This window comes from Cnephaeus nilssonii (assembly GCF_951640355.1).
Source record: "Cnephaeus nilssonii genome assembly, chromosome: 4".
NCBI lineage: Eukaryota > Metazoa > Chordata > Mammalia > Chiroptera > Vespertilionidae > Cnephaeus > Cnephaeus nilssonii.
In genome coordinates, this window is record NC_137075.1 from 73,110,987 (window position 1) to 73,125,500 (window position 14,514).

General features: G+C 38.4%; 1 protein-coding gene across 6 annotated transcripts in view; it reads left to right on the forward strand.

Annotated features, from left to right (window-relative positions):
* KTN1 (kinectin 1) overlaps window positions 1–14,514 on the forward strand; it is a 99,697-nt gene that overhangs the window by 74,681 nt on the left and 10,502 nt on the right. For 3 of the 6 annotated variants that reach the window (XM_079767898.1, XM_079767900.1, XM_079767902.1), the window contains 7 exons: window positions 3,817–3,906; window positions 6,727–6,807; window positions 9,099–9,188; window positions 9,318–9,410; window positions 10,662–10,733; window positions 10,970–11,053; window positions 11,222–11,305. In XM_079767898.1, the coding sequence (XP_079624024.1) occupies window positions 3,817–3,906; window positions 6,727–6,807; window positions 9,099–9,188; window positions 9,318–9,410; window positions 10,662–10,733; window positions 10,970–11,053; window positions 11,222–11,305 (594 nt within the window). The remainder of the gene's footprint in view (window positions 1–3,816; window positions 3,907–6,726; window positions 6,808–9,098; window positions 9,189–9,317; window positions 9,411–10,661; window positions 10,734–10,969; window positions 11,054–11,221; window positions 11,306–14,514) is intronic. The other 3 variants (XM_079767899.1, XM_079767903.1, XM_079767901.1) reach the window with 2 other exon arrangements.

Consider the following 14,514-nt stretch of genomic DNA (forward strand, 5'->3'; position numbering starts at 1 on the left):
GCAATTTAAATTTATAATCTCCTTCTCCATCCACATTTATCATCTCTGCCATCTCTGCTTTTTTTTCATTACTCCTTGAAGCTTTAATTTTGGGCTTGCTGGTTTGTTGTGATTACCTGATTGTTCGAGCTTTGGTGATTACTGCTTTAAGCTGAAGAGTCTCAGGAAACCTATGCTGCCTCCCATGTAAGCTCTTGTGAGACAGTGTGTGCCTCTTGAGTTAGCTAAGAAAACTTCGATGAAAACTCAGCCAAAAAAACTAACTGAATTAATAAACACATTTGGATAACTAGGATGTACCTACAATGCACAGTGAACTTTCCTAGGTTCTTTGGGGCACACCAAGACAACTCAGACGAAGTGGAAAATAATAGAAGTCTTAAGAAGTTCAGGGAAGGGATCACTTCTTGGTATATTATTGGGGATGGTTCCTTAAAAGAGGTGGAATTAAAATTAGACTTTACGTTTTGAAGTGGCTGGACAGTAATCATGTATTATGTTCAGTATGGAATATTACTATAAGGGATAATTCTCTTGACCAGAGTATGTACAGTACTCTTGAATATCTCTCCCTGTCTTCAACGTGATAAAGGATATTCTTCTTAAGTTCAAGTTCCATGGGCTTAAAGATTTCTAATGAATTAAAATTAAGTTGTTTTTAAAGATTGAGAGAAATGAATGTGCCAGTTCAGTCAGGCATTTTGAAAATTCTTACCAAGAATAAATGTGGAACAGAAATATTGAATTTTATAGATGGATTAATAAAGCTCATTAATTATGTGATTCAGTTCAGCATTCTATAAGTATTTTGTGTGCCAAGGTAATCTGTTGAATTTTGAATGTCTTAGTGACATTTGAAGGACTTTTTTTAGTAGAGTTTTTTATAAATTTTTAAGTATATATTTTTAAGTATATATTTGTAGTTATAGTTCCTTTAGTGTAATGGAAATTTACCTAAACTTGAGACTGCTGGCAGATACTGGGACCAGAGAAATTTAGGCCCAGGAATAGAAAAATCTAGGCCAGGGAGGACATTGTTTCATTGTGAGTGGTTGCAGTCAGTTCTATCAGTAATGGGGGTGGTTGTTTTATAACTTTGTTTGTCACTGTTAAGAGCTACCTTTTAGCTTTTGTTTTGGTAATGAGACTGGGTATCTACAAAGTACTAATCCTATATAATAAAACCCTAATATGCAAATTGACTGAATGGCGGAACGACGGCAGAACAACCGGTCGCTATGATGTGTACCACCACCAGGGGGCAGACGCTCAATGCAGGAGCTGCCCCCTGGTGGTCAGTGTGCTCCCACAGGGGGAGCGCTTCTCAGCCAGAAACCGGGCTCATGGCTGGCAAGTGCAGTGGCAATGGCGGGAGCCTCTCCCACCTCCACTGCAAGTGGGTGGTAAGGAACGAAAGGTCCCGGACTGTGAGAACCCCAGGCTGCGAGAGGAATGTCTGACTGCCGGCTTAGGCCTGGTCCCCTAGGGCCGTGGTTGGCAAACTGCGGCTCGTGAGCCACATGCGGCTCTTTGGCCCCTTGAGTGTGGCTCTTCCACAAAATACCACGGCCTGGGCAAGTCTATTTTGAAGAAGTGGCGTTAGAAGAAGTTTAAGTTTAAAAAATTTGGCTCTCAAAAGAAATTTCAATCATTGTACTGTTGATATTTGGCTCTGTTGACTAAGGAGTTTGCCGACCACTGCCCTAGGGGCTCGGGCCTAAGCCGGCAGGTGGACATCCCCCAAGGGGTCCTGGACTGCGAGAGAGTGCAAGAGTGCAGGCTTGGCTGAGGGACACCCCCCCTCCCCCACCAGTGCACGAATTTTGTGCACTGGACCTCTAGTCTCTTAATAATCCTGCAAGAAGTTATATAGGCATTCTGGCATGTTATGATTCCAAAAGAAAGCTAGAGTTTATCCATGTTGCATGTGCTTGGTGATGAGTATAAGAATTTATCCACATTTCCAAACTCACCGCCAAGTGTACGATGGCTTCTTGCATAGCTAATAATCAACAGATAATAGAATTTACCGTCTTTCTCTATTTTAATGGAATCTAGTCCTCAGATAGCATAAGTGTAAAGTGATATTGATTGACCCAGAACCATAAGTTGTGCTGTAAGGAGTATATATTCTTGAGGAGCTACTATAAATGTTAGATTCACATGTAATATACTTTATATATATTACTTAGACAAAGATAGTAAGGAAATTATAATGATTACTTTCAATTATTGGATATTTTCCAGGTGTTACAGGGGAATGGAAATTGTATCTATAATCAAACTACTTTGTTAAATGAAAACATTTTAGCTAGAATTAGTACAGACTAAAAGTAACTTCTCATCTTTGTGCCTCTTGGTTAAAAATTAAACACTTATTTTCTTTAGATTCATTTTTCCTTGGGAAGTTATCAAAAAGATTCTGCTCCACAATGTATCTTTTCCTGAGTGATTTTCTTCAGCGATTGCTCTATCATTTCTGTGGTCAGATGCTAAAAATTCAGAGACCTCTTAATTATCTCTGAATTGGCAGTTAAATATTTTCCGTGAATAAGTATACCTTATTTTATGCAGCCAGGTGGGTGTGTTCCTGAAAAATAGTCGAATTTATTGAATTATTTAAAATACTCCCTTAAAACATCTATTTTTAAAATCCTCCACTAACCCAGAATACAGTAATAACTTTTCGTGTGTAGAGAATATGATTAATCTCTAGCTTTTTATTGTGTGACTTTAGATTTTCTTAAATTGAAGTGTGTGCATCTTAAATCTGTAATTAATTTCAAAGATCACATTTAAATGATGAGGGGGGGATTGAGTTGAGATGTTGCTAACTTGCTTGTATTTCTGTCACCTGTTGAACTTCACAAGCGTTTTGAGATGATTTTCTTGGCTTGGTTTAGATGTGCATTTTTATAGCTCTTATTTTTTATCTTGCACAGATAGTTTTATTATTAGATTTTTATTTGTGTGTGATCAAGCCATTACCCTAATTTTGACAAACTATGATTTTGAGTTAATTGATATTCATTAGATTTGGATTTAAATTCACCAAATTTAGACATGCATTTGTAATACTTAACTTTAAATTTACAGTGGACAGAGTCCATATAAAAGTTTCAGAATTAGTCTTCTTGATACTTGGCATTGGTGAAGTAATATGACATCAGTTTTTCCTCCTTCTCTTCTTCTCATATGTACCACCATCAATTTTTGATTTATTTTTTTGCTTTGTTTAAAATAGGTATTTTTACCTGACCTTGGAGGTGGAAATATGGAAATTGGCATTTTAATCCCCTGGCATTATAGTTCATCGGTGATGCATTTTTTTGTGGAGATTTGTCAGGCAGTAAGCCTCAGTTATGTTGCCCAGATGCCTACTTTTTGCATGTAGTTTGTTACATTTCCAGTTTTTTGTTTTGTTTTGTGTTTTTGTTTTTGTACATACGGTTGAAAATTTTAGCTGCAGGAAGTATATTTTGTTTTTTGGGTTTTATTTGCTTGTTTTTTGAAGTGTTCCTAGAGGGGCAAATCACTTGATTTCTAATGACAAGGAAAATGTCCATATTGTTAGATATTGCCTTGGCTTGATTAATATAAGACGTTATTTGTTATTTAGGATGCTTTAGAGATTTTGCACATTTTTATGGAAGCCATTTTGACAATTCAAAATGGGGAAAATTTGACATTTGTCAATATTGATATGAATTTTTAAGAAATACTTTCACTTTTTCCTCCCTTAGAACTTAAAAGACTATAGCCTTTTTTTTTTTTAATTCTATAAACTTGTAAGTTTGATTTGAACTTCTGCTTTAGGAAAGACAACAACATATGGAAGCTATTGAGTTGGAAGCTAAAGAAGTTCTCAAAAAATTATTTCCAAAGGTGTCTGTTCCTTCAAATTTGGTAAGATTAATTTATTATTTTGTAAAACATGACATCTTTATTACTGTTCAAGAAAGTTGTAAGCAGCATTTGCACTCTGCACTTGTTTTCAATAGTGCACCAATTCCTTACTCTTTTCCATTTTTAACCTAGGGCGCTTCTAAGTAATGAAGATGAGTTACTTGATTCAAAACTCATTCCTGTTTTTCAGCTGATACTTTTGTTGTATTCTATAAAATTTAAATAGGAGACATATATTTAGAAGGTCATAAACATATTTGGGACAAAATGATTTCTTAATGGTTAATCTGCCAATAATGTTCTCAATGGCTTTATTCAAAATAGAACTTAATTTTAAGTGATTGCTTCCTAGTTTTAGGAACATTTTATTTTTTTAATTAAAGGTATTTAATACTATGAGCCAGGCTCTCTTTAGTTCACAATGCAAGATTTTGGTCACCTGTTAAGGTTTTCAAGTAAAAGTCTTGAAGATAATATAGAACAACTTTCTTAACTTGAGGTTGTGTGTGTTTTAAGTGGGAGAGAAAAGTTGCTTTGATTCAGATAATCAATGCAGTGGATATTTGAGGACAGAGAAAGCCAGTGAATGCATGTAGTTCCCTAAATGTTGGTGTAGATATTTTTATTTATTTTAATGGAGAATTGTATACATATTCCGAAGTAGAATAGTAGAATGAACCTGATATACCCAATATACCACTTCAACAATTAATAATATGTGGCATGAATTGGTAATACATAGCATCTTGTTTTTCCTCCTACCCTGCACTTCCTAGATTGTTTTGAAGGAAGTCAAACATAAGAGCATCTCATCTATAAATATTTCTGTAAACCTATGTATAAAAGATAAGGATTCCTTAAAATAAAACTATTACATTTTTTAAAATCCTTAATTTCATACATTTAGTCAGTACATTTTTCTAGTTGTCATATCAATTGTCTATTTTAATGAAACAATAACTACTTACTGTAGTGTGTTTTAGTCAGGACCCAAGGAAGGGTCAACATGTGATTTGTTTAAGATGTCTCTTAGATTTTTTTTTATTCCATGAGTTCCCTTCTATTTGTTAGCAATCCCTACCCTTTAAAAGGAAAACACACCACAAAACCTATGTTTTATATGCAGTTACCCTGTTTGGATGTAGCTGACTGAATCCCTGTAGCCAGTATGTTCCTCTGTCCTTTCTGGATTCATAAGTTGTTCGTCAGTAGAGGCCTGATTAGGATGGAGTGGGAGCAGGACATAGGCAGTGTGGTGCATTTCATCAGTATAGGAGAGATGAGGGAGGATTACAAATTTTAAACAACTAAATCAGTTTTTCATCTGACTTATTCATATAAATCCCAGTATTTGAAGCGAAGTAGAATTTTAATAGTTTTAGTCTTGGTTCAAATTTATAATGTGAAAATGTAAATTTTGTGCTTTAAGGGTATTATATTATTTTATTGTACTATGGGGTGATCTCACATCCAGTTTTTCTTCATTTTTTTGTTCTGATTTGATAGATTGTAGAGAATCCTGATTCAGCATGTAAATGAAGCTTTAAATTACAGCAGTTAATAGAAATTTCATTTGTGTTCATTTTTTCTTAGAATAAAGTAAACCAAAGACTTAAAAGAAGATTAAGATGAAATTTGATTTAAAGTATCTAACAAATAAATACTCTATTAAAGTATAAAATTTAGATAAGTATCCAAAATGTAGAATAAATTGTTCTAAAATTTAGAATAATGACTAAAACTATAATATAAAACTTATGTTTATATATATATATATTTAATTTTAGAGGACATTTATTAAAGCTGGGGACAGTGAAACAAGGGAGGGACTAGGATAGAAGAAGCAACAGGAGAGAGACTAGGTGGAAAATGAGCCTAGGCTGGGCTGCTTTGGCTTACTGAGAAGTCAGGGAATAGGGGGCCTTGGGGACAGAGTCAGGGGATTAGCCTGGGATGAACTGCTGCTGCCCATTGCTCCCTGGTTGTAACCCTGTGGGGTCTCTTAGAGTTTAGGAGATGCATGCCCGTCGGGGGAGAAGAGGAAGAAGGGAAAGGTGTGGGCATGCTTCTGGGAGGAAGAGCATGTGCCCATAGATACATTTTTAGTGTTTATTTTCAAGGCTTGGTTATGTATAATTTAAAAAAAATCCTCACCCAAGGATATGTTTTTTAGTCTTTTAGAGAGAGAGGAAGGGGGAAAGAGAGAGAGAGAGAAAGAACCATCAGTGTGAGATAAAAACATTGATTGGTTGCCTCATACTTGCCTTGACGGGGATCAAACCTGAAACCTAGGTATGTGCCCTGACCAGGAATCAAACCCTCAACCTTTTGGTGTACTGGATGATGCTCCAGCCAGCTGCGTCTCCTGCCCAGGATGGTTATATATAATTTATGCATTATATTTATTCTTTGAAATTTCCAGAGGGCTGGAGTTTGTCTATGTAGTTTTCTTAAAAAATAAAAAAGAAGTTTTTATTGATTTTAGAAAGAAAGGAAGGGAGAGGAGCGAGAAATCTATCTATCTATATCTATCTATCTATCTATCTATCTATCTATCTATCTATCTATCTATCTATCTAGAGATGTGAGGGAGGAACATCGATCAGTTGCCTCCTGCACACAACCTGGGCATGTGCCCTGACCAGGAATCGAACCAGCTACCTTTCAGTGCATAGGACAACACTCATCCAACTGAGCCACACTGGCCAGGGCTATGTAGTTTTCTTTTACAGTATAATCTAAATTAGTTATTTAAAAATGTTTACCTATTTTATTTATATATTTTTGGATATTGTTTATTTTTATTTTTCTTCTCCACAGAATTATAGTGAATGGTTGCGTGGATTTGAAAAGAAGGCAAAAGAATGTGTAACTGGACATTCTAGTTCAGAAGAGGTTAAGGTTAGTTTAAGAAGTGAAATATCTGTGTTTTAACCAAAAAAGAATTTAAATCAGAATTTGTCTTTATGAGCTTGGGAAAGATAAAAGATGTAGTATGAATAGACTAATGATTTTTTGTTGTTGTTGTTAATCCTCACCTGAGGCTATTTTTCCCATTGAATTTGAGAGGGAGAAAGGGAAGGAGAGAGGAAAAAAACACATCAATGTGAGAGAGACATAGGGATTGGTTGCCTTCCTTACTCGCCCCTATCCGGATCAGGGATGAGATCCACAACCCAGGTACATGCCCTTGATTGAGAATCCAACTGGAGACCCTTTGGTGGGCGGGCTGTCACTCTAACCATTTGGCTACATCAGCCAGGGCAGAATAATGATTTTTTGAGAAAGTATAAGGTGATTTCATTTTGTGTAAATTTTGGTGAAAATGCTCTAAGTCTTCCTTGCATTTGATTTGTATACAAAGTTAATGTTTGCCATTTCTTTAACTGTACAACTCAGTTCTAAAACTGAATATTTATTTCTTACTCTCTTTTTAGCCTGAATTTAAAAAGTAAAGCTCAGTTGAGGTAGGTAGGTAGAAACTGACTGATTTGCTAAAGCAACCCCAGATACATCGTTAGACGTGTTCAGAACCTAGATGTGTTTTTATCCTTGCCTACTGAAATTTGGGGATTAACTTTTCTTTGTATGTCAAGTGGCATGATTCAAATCCTCTTTTGTGTGTAGCCTAGGTATTATGACTTTACTTCACATGTGAATTTGCTTTGATTTTACCATCCTGCTAAAGAGTGATGAACCTATCCAATAAAGAGGGAATATGCTAATTGACTGTTAAGCCCTCACAAGATGGTGGCACCCATAGCCAATAAAGAGGGAATATGCTAATTGACTGCCACACCCTCACAAAGATGGCAGCACCCAATCCCCTCAGCCCTGCCTCATCCAGCCGGAGTCCCCCAGTCCTCTCAGCCCGACCTCATCCAGCCTCAGTCCCCCAGTCCCCTCAGCCCTGCAGAGGAAGGCAGTTGGGTGTGATTGGGCCTGCAGGAGAGGGCAGTTAGAGGCGATCGGGCCGGCAGGGGAGGGCAGTTGGGGACGATCATGCCGGCAGGGGAGCAGTTAGGTGTCAAGCAGTTAGGCCAGCAGGGGAGTGGTTAGGGGGCTATCAGGCTGGCAGGCAGAGTGGTTAGGGACAATCAGGCAGGCAGGCGAATGGTTAGGAGCCAGCAGTCCCGGATTGTGAGAGGGATGTCCGACTGCCCAAGGGGTCCCAGATTGGAGAGGTTTCAGGCTGCGTTGAGGGACACCACCCCCCCCACCCCCTGTGCATGAATTTTGTGCACCGGACCTCTAGTCATCATATATAATAAAAGGGTAATATGCAAATAGACTGAACGGCAGAACAACCAATCAAAGTGTAATATGCTAATGATATGCTAAGGCTGCTCCACCACTCGCTATGATGTGCACTGACCATCGGGGGGCAGGCAGTCAACTGGTCGACCAGTCTCTATGACATGCACTGACCACCAGGGGGCAGATACTCCGACTGGTAGGTTAGCTTGCTGCTGGGGTCCAGCTGATTGGGACTGAGCGAGATGGGCCAGATACGCCCTGGAGCCCTCCCATGGTCCCTCCCTGGCCTGATCCTGCACCGGTGGGGTCCCTCAGCTTGGCCTGTGCCCTCTCGCAATCCGGGACCCTTCACGGAATGTCGGACTGCCGGTTTTGGCTGGGCTGAAACCGGCAGTCCGACATCCCCCAAGGGGTGTAGTAGTGTGCAAAGCAACAGGCAGACGGGGAGGAGCCCAAGCCCAGGCTGGGTGCCGCTCCTGCTCATCCCGGCCCTGACTGTGCCTGCCACTGCTGCCGCAGCTGTGCCTGCCAGCCATGAGCCTGGCATCTGGCACCCATTGGTCAGCTGAGCAGCACTCCTACTATGGGAGTGCACTGACCACCAGGGGGCAGCTCCTGCGTTGAGTGTCTGCCCCTGGTGGTCAGTGCGTGTCATAGCAACTGGTCAACCGGTCGTTCGGTCGCTTAGGCTTTTATATATATAGATTGTGTAATGTATTTTGTAGTAAACAGACTCAGAGTTTTATTAGCAAAAACCAAATGACCAAAAAGGTCATTGTATTTTATTGCTCCTTAAGAAGGTTGAAATGTAATGTTTCATTTTAAAACAGTTAGAAACCATTTGTCATAATATACCAGTAAATACTGAAACAAGTTAGAAGCACAAAACTTTCTGGTAAAACTAGAGAATTTTTCTTTATGTCACTTTTTTGCAGGTTCTAGAGCACAAGTTGAAAGAAGCTGATGAAATGCACACATTGTTACAACTAGAGTGTGAAAAATATAAATCCGTCCTTGCAGAAACAGTAGGAAATGATTTTTAATCTACATTTTGGTTTCATTTAAAAATCATTAACTTATTCCTTAGTGGCTTAAATAGTTTATTTTAGCATCAGAGCATGAATTTTTCATAACAACTATACTTTTGTCCATAGGAAGGTATTTTACAGAAGCTACAGAGAAGTGTGGAGCAGGAAGAAAATAAATGGAAAGTTAAGGTTGATGAATCACAAAAAACTATTAAACAGGTACTATATTTAAAAAGGAAGAGCTTATTTAGAACAGTGATTTTTAAAAGTATGTATTTTTATTGACTTCAGAGAGGAAGGGAGAGGGAGAGAGAGATAGAAACATCAGTGATGAGATAGAATCATTGATTGGCTGCCTCCTGCACGCCCCTTACTGGGGATCGAGCCCACAACCTGGACATGTGCCCTTGACTGGAATTGAACCCAGGACCTTTCAGTTTGCAGGCCGATGCTCTATCTACTGAGCCAAACCAGCTAGAGCAGTGATTCTTAAAGTGTGGGCCCTGGACCAGCAACATCAGCATCACCTGGAAACTTGTTAAAAATGCATTCTTGAGTCTCACCCAAGACTTAACTGCATCTGAAACTCTGTGGGGCCAGCAGTCTGCTTTAAAGAGCCCCTCAAGTGATTATGATTCCTACCCAAGACTGAGAATCATTGGTTTAGAGTACAACTAAAGGATAATGATAAAATGCTTTGAAAGTGACAGAACTACTATGCAGTGACACGAGTTAAATTATTTGGAGTTCAAAATTACTTTTTTAAAAATAGGTTTTTATTGATTTCAGAGAGAGGAAGGGAGAGGGAGAGAAAGATAGAAGCATCAGTGATGAGAGAGAGTCATCGATCAGCTGCCTCCTGCATGCCTTCTACTGGGGATCAAGCCTACAACCCTGGGCATGTGCCCTAACCGGGAATCGAACTGTTACCTCCTGGTTCATAGGCCGATGCTCAACCACTGAGCCACACTGGCCAGGCCAAAATGACTTTTATAACATTATGTTGTGACCCATGACATACAGTATTCAAGAAAAAGTTAGTAAGTTTTTATATTCTTCATGGACCTGAATGTTTTTGTGCAATCTTAATTTCTCTCCCATTTACTTGGGTGTGGTAAAGAGTGCCATCTATTGCTTGCTTATTTTTCTGGGCCAACCTGTGCAGAATTTAGGGATGCTGATGGTACTCCATGTTAATGCATTTGGGGACTAAATACAGTCAGTTGTCAGTTAATTGTTAAAAAAATTTAAGCACTTCTGGCAAGGCCTGATATAATAACACACAAATGGGGTGGATTTTGACTGCAACTTAAATCAAGTTAAATGTGACACTCTCATTTTTAAGGGCTTTTAAAATTCATTATAGCTTTAAATGAGATGCATTTCAAGAAAATGGTTTAAAATTCTAGAAGATAGAAGTCTCTATATCCTTGGTGGTTTAGTTGGTCATATAATTGCTTCATATTTCAGATGCAGTTATCATTCACATCTTTGGAACAAGAGCTAGAACAATTAAGAAGAGAAAATAAAGATATTGAAAATGTATGTTATTTCATTGTTTGACTTTTTAGCATTAAGCGTATGTTGTTGTTTTTTAAGATTTCTGTTAAGACTTCTTTAGTCTACTTATGTGCTTGTTATGCATTTAAGAATATCTTGTAGTTTTTGAGATAATAGTTTTTTATTCAGAAGTGTCATAACTCTTCATTGTGGAGAAGCATCATGAAGGGAAATCGTAAATGTGTTTGTTAATTTTTCCTTCTTTGTTACATTGCTAGCTGAGAAGAGAACGAGAGAATTTGGAAATGGAACTAGAGAAGGCAGAAATTGAACGATCTACCTATGTCACAGAAGTCAGAGAGGTACTTACAGTAGATTTTTTTTTCAACCTTGCTTCTCTACTTAAATTAAGTTTATAACAGAGTAGTAAAATATTTTAGTGTAAGTTGTTTGTGGCAGAGCTTCCAAGTTGCATACATAACATGGGCTACCATAAGGAGATCAATCTTAAACTCTAAACTTCATTGCAGCTGAAAGATCTGTTGACTGAATTGCAGAAAAAACTTGATGATTCATATTCTGAAGCAGTAAGACAGAATGAAGAGCTAAATTTGGTAAGAAGCTTGCTCTCCACTGGGTATCAAGTAGGCTCTGAAAACACTTGTGTTGACACGTGGAGAAACCATCCAAACTTTTTCTCCTTGCTAACATCTTTAGCTTGGCAATATTGTAAGTTTAAGATAATCTTCATATTCTGTTGACTCCTGAGGTGATCTTTTCTTTTCTTGATTCCTAAGATGATCCTTCTTTTCTTAGCTCCTAACAATAGCATGTTTGGCTTGCAACTCTTTCTCAGAGAAATTTTCCGTGTTTTATGAAACCTAATTTCTTGAATAGCTTTATGAATAAAGAAATGAAACATGCCGATAAAGACTGACTGAGTTGTGAAGATTCTCTTCTCAGAGTTAACATAATTAACTAGACCTCTTATTTTTTAACCTGGAAGGAGGAGAATATTAAAGGTTGAAGATGCAGCCTCTTCATTCAAGTGCAATAATCCAATCCAGCTTCTTATTTTAACTGGACTTTCTATAGATTACTTGAGGCCCAGTGCTCTAAATTCTTGCACTGGAAGCAGTGGGCGGGGGGGGGGGGGGGGTCCCTCAGCCTGGCCTGCACCCTCTTGCAATCTGGGACCCCTTGGGGGATGTCCGACTGCTGGCTTAGGCCCGATCCCTGGGACCCCTCGCTCCTTACCACTCGCCTGCTCGCTCCTTACTGCTCGGCTCGCTGTTCCTTAGCGCTGCTGCGGAGGCAGGAGAGACTCCTGCCACTGCTGCTGCTGCACTCACCAGCCGTGAGCCTGGCTTCTGGCTGAGCAGTGCTCCCCCTGTGGGAGTGCACTGACCACCATGGGGCAGCTCCTGCATTGAATGTCTGCCCCCTAGTGGTCAGTGCGCATCATAGCGACTGGTGGTTCTGGTTGTTCCACCTTAACAGTCACTTAGGCTTTTGTTATACAATAGTTAATAAAAAGCTTGTGAAATTCTTTGTCATCAACATATCATTTTCGGCATAGAAGTCATGAAGCTATAGACTTAAAGATTTAACTAAAGTTAGCTAAATGTCTATAGACATAGAGTACTCCCATTATTAAATTTCTGGAAATTTCTACTGATTGTGACAGGCTTAGTTGTTAGATAAATATGACTATCTTGTAGTATGTTTTGAAAACAATTGTTATGTTTTTCCATGACTTAAAAATTGTTATAGCATGTGGTTAGATTTTTTAGAAGTACCAGAATAAACTCTAGGAAGATTACATTAAGTTTTCTTACACCAAGTTAATCCTGCCCAGTTTGGAATTTTCTTAATACTGCTGTAGGTACCAAAGAAAACTTCTTAACTTATCAATTTGTGGTTGATTTTCTGTGTTATGTTAGTAATTTATGGGAATCAGTTTTCAGAATAGGACTCTATGGAATGTACATGTAGATAGAGCCTTGTCCTTCTCCCCCAAACACACACATGCACACAGCAACCTCTTTAGTTTTTAAATGAAATTTTTGCTTTATTTACCTTCATTTTATCTTAATTGAATCATTCCCACTGCAGTGTGAGACTAGTTTTATACATATGTTTGCTATACATTGATTGTACAGATCAGGACTGTGGTTTGCTACAGCTGTAAGCCTTACTCTATAATGTGTTTTTAGAAAATAATTTCTCCTACTGTTGTTGGAGACACTACTGTTAACTCTGGTGCTTGGTGAGTGACTCTAACAGTGGCATCAAACCCACAGGATTATGGTTGAGTCTTCATTCAGACTGATGCTCTCTTTGATTATTTGCTCCTTAACTTCTGTCAGGAGGAGGTCTTTTTTTTTTTAATGTTTTTATTGATTTCAGAGAGAGGAAGGGAGAGGGAGAGAAATATAGGAACATCAATGATGAGAGAGAATCATTGATCGGCTGCCTCTTACAGGCCCCCTAGTGGGGAATCGAGCCTGCATCCCGGACATGTGCCTTGACTGGGAATTGAACTGTGACCTCCTGGTTTATAGGTCAACACTCAACCACTGAGGCATTATGGCCGGGCAAGAGGCCATTTTGAGTGGGGGTTTTTTCACATCGAGTTTATAATCTTAATTTTAGTTTTTCTGTTTGTTTGCTCAGGAAAACTGTTGCCACATTTTAAGATAAATTAAAATAATTTTATTTGTCTATACATACATTGTGTGTTCTTGGACCAAAGGAATAACCTCTCTGGTGTATTAAATCAGAATTAAGTAAAGGAGCAAAAACTGAAGAAGTTGGGATTTAAATAGAGTTCTAAAAATAATTTCCAAATGAACGTCCCCCATTAATTCTCCCTCCAGTTCGAAACGTCAGCATCTTGTATTTCCCCCTTTTGCGTCTCCAAACCTGTTTGGAATGTTATGCCTCTGGGTGGGAGGCTAAATCAGTTAACTTGGTGAGTTTAAATAAGAAAGTTTTTTGTTTTTTTTTGTCAGTGTAGTCCATTTTCCTTATTCATATTTAATCAGGACAGTTAACAAGATTAGAGGCATTCTGTATTGGCACTAGAATTTTATAGAGCTTTATTAATGTTTTGACAAGTTGGTTATTGAGAAGTGTGTCTTAAGACATTACTTGTTGCCATTATTAGGCCAGTATGGTCTTGCACTGATTTCTTCAGTGCCATCTTAAAGGATAAGCAACATTAAAATTTTTGGAGTTATCATTTTATTGGATTTGCAATCTTTTGTTCAATGTCTTTTAAAATATTACACAGTTGACTTTTCTTAACTGTATAGTCATGAAAGTCTTTAAAAATTAGTAAAATTTCTGACTACTTGCCTTTTATTTTTTAAAATATATTTTTATTGATTTCAGAGAGGAAGGGAGAGAGAGAAACATCAATAAGAGAGAATCATTGAGCTGAAACCGGTTTGGCTCAGTGGATAGAGCGTCAGCCTGCCGACTGAAGGGTCCCGGGTTCGATTCCGGTCAAGGGCATGTACCTTGGTTGCGGGCACATCCCCAGTAGGAGGTGTGCAGGAGGCAGCTGATTGATGTTTCTAACTCTCTATCTCTCTCCCTTCCTCTCTGTAAAAAAATCAATAAAATATATTTAAAAAAAAAAAGAGAGAGAGAATCATTGATTGGCTGCCTTCTGCACGCCCCCTACTGGGGGGTCAAGTCTGCAACCCTGGCATGTGCTCTTGACCAGAATAGAACACAGGATCCTTCAGTCTGCAGGCCGACGCTCTATCCATTGAACAAAACTGGCTAGGGCCTACTTGCCTTTTAATTTGAATAA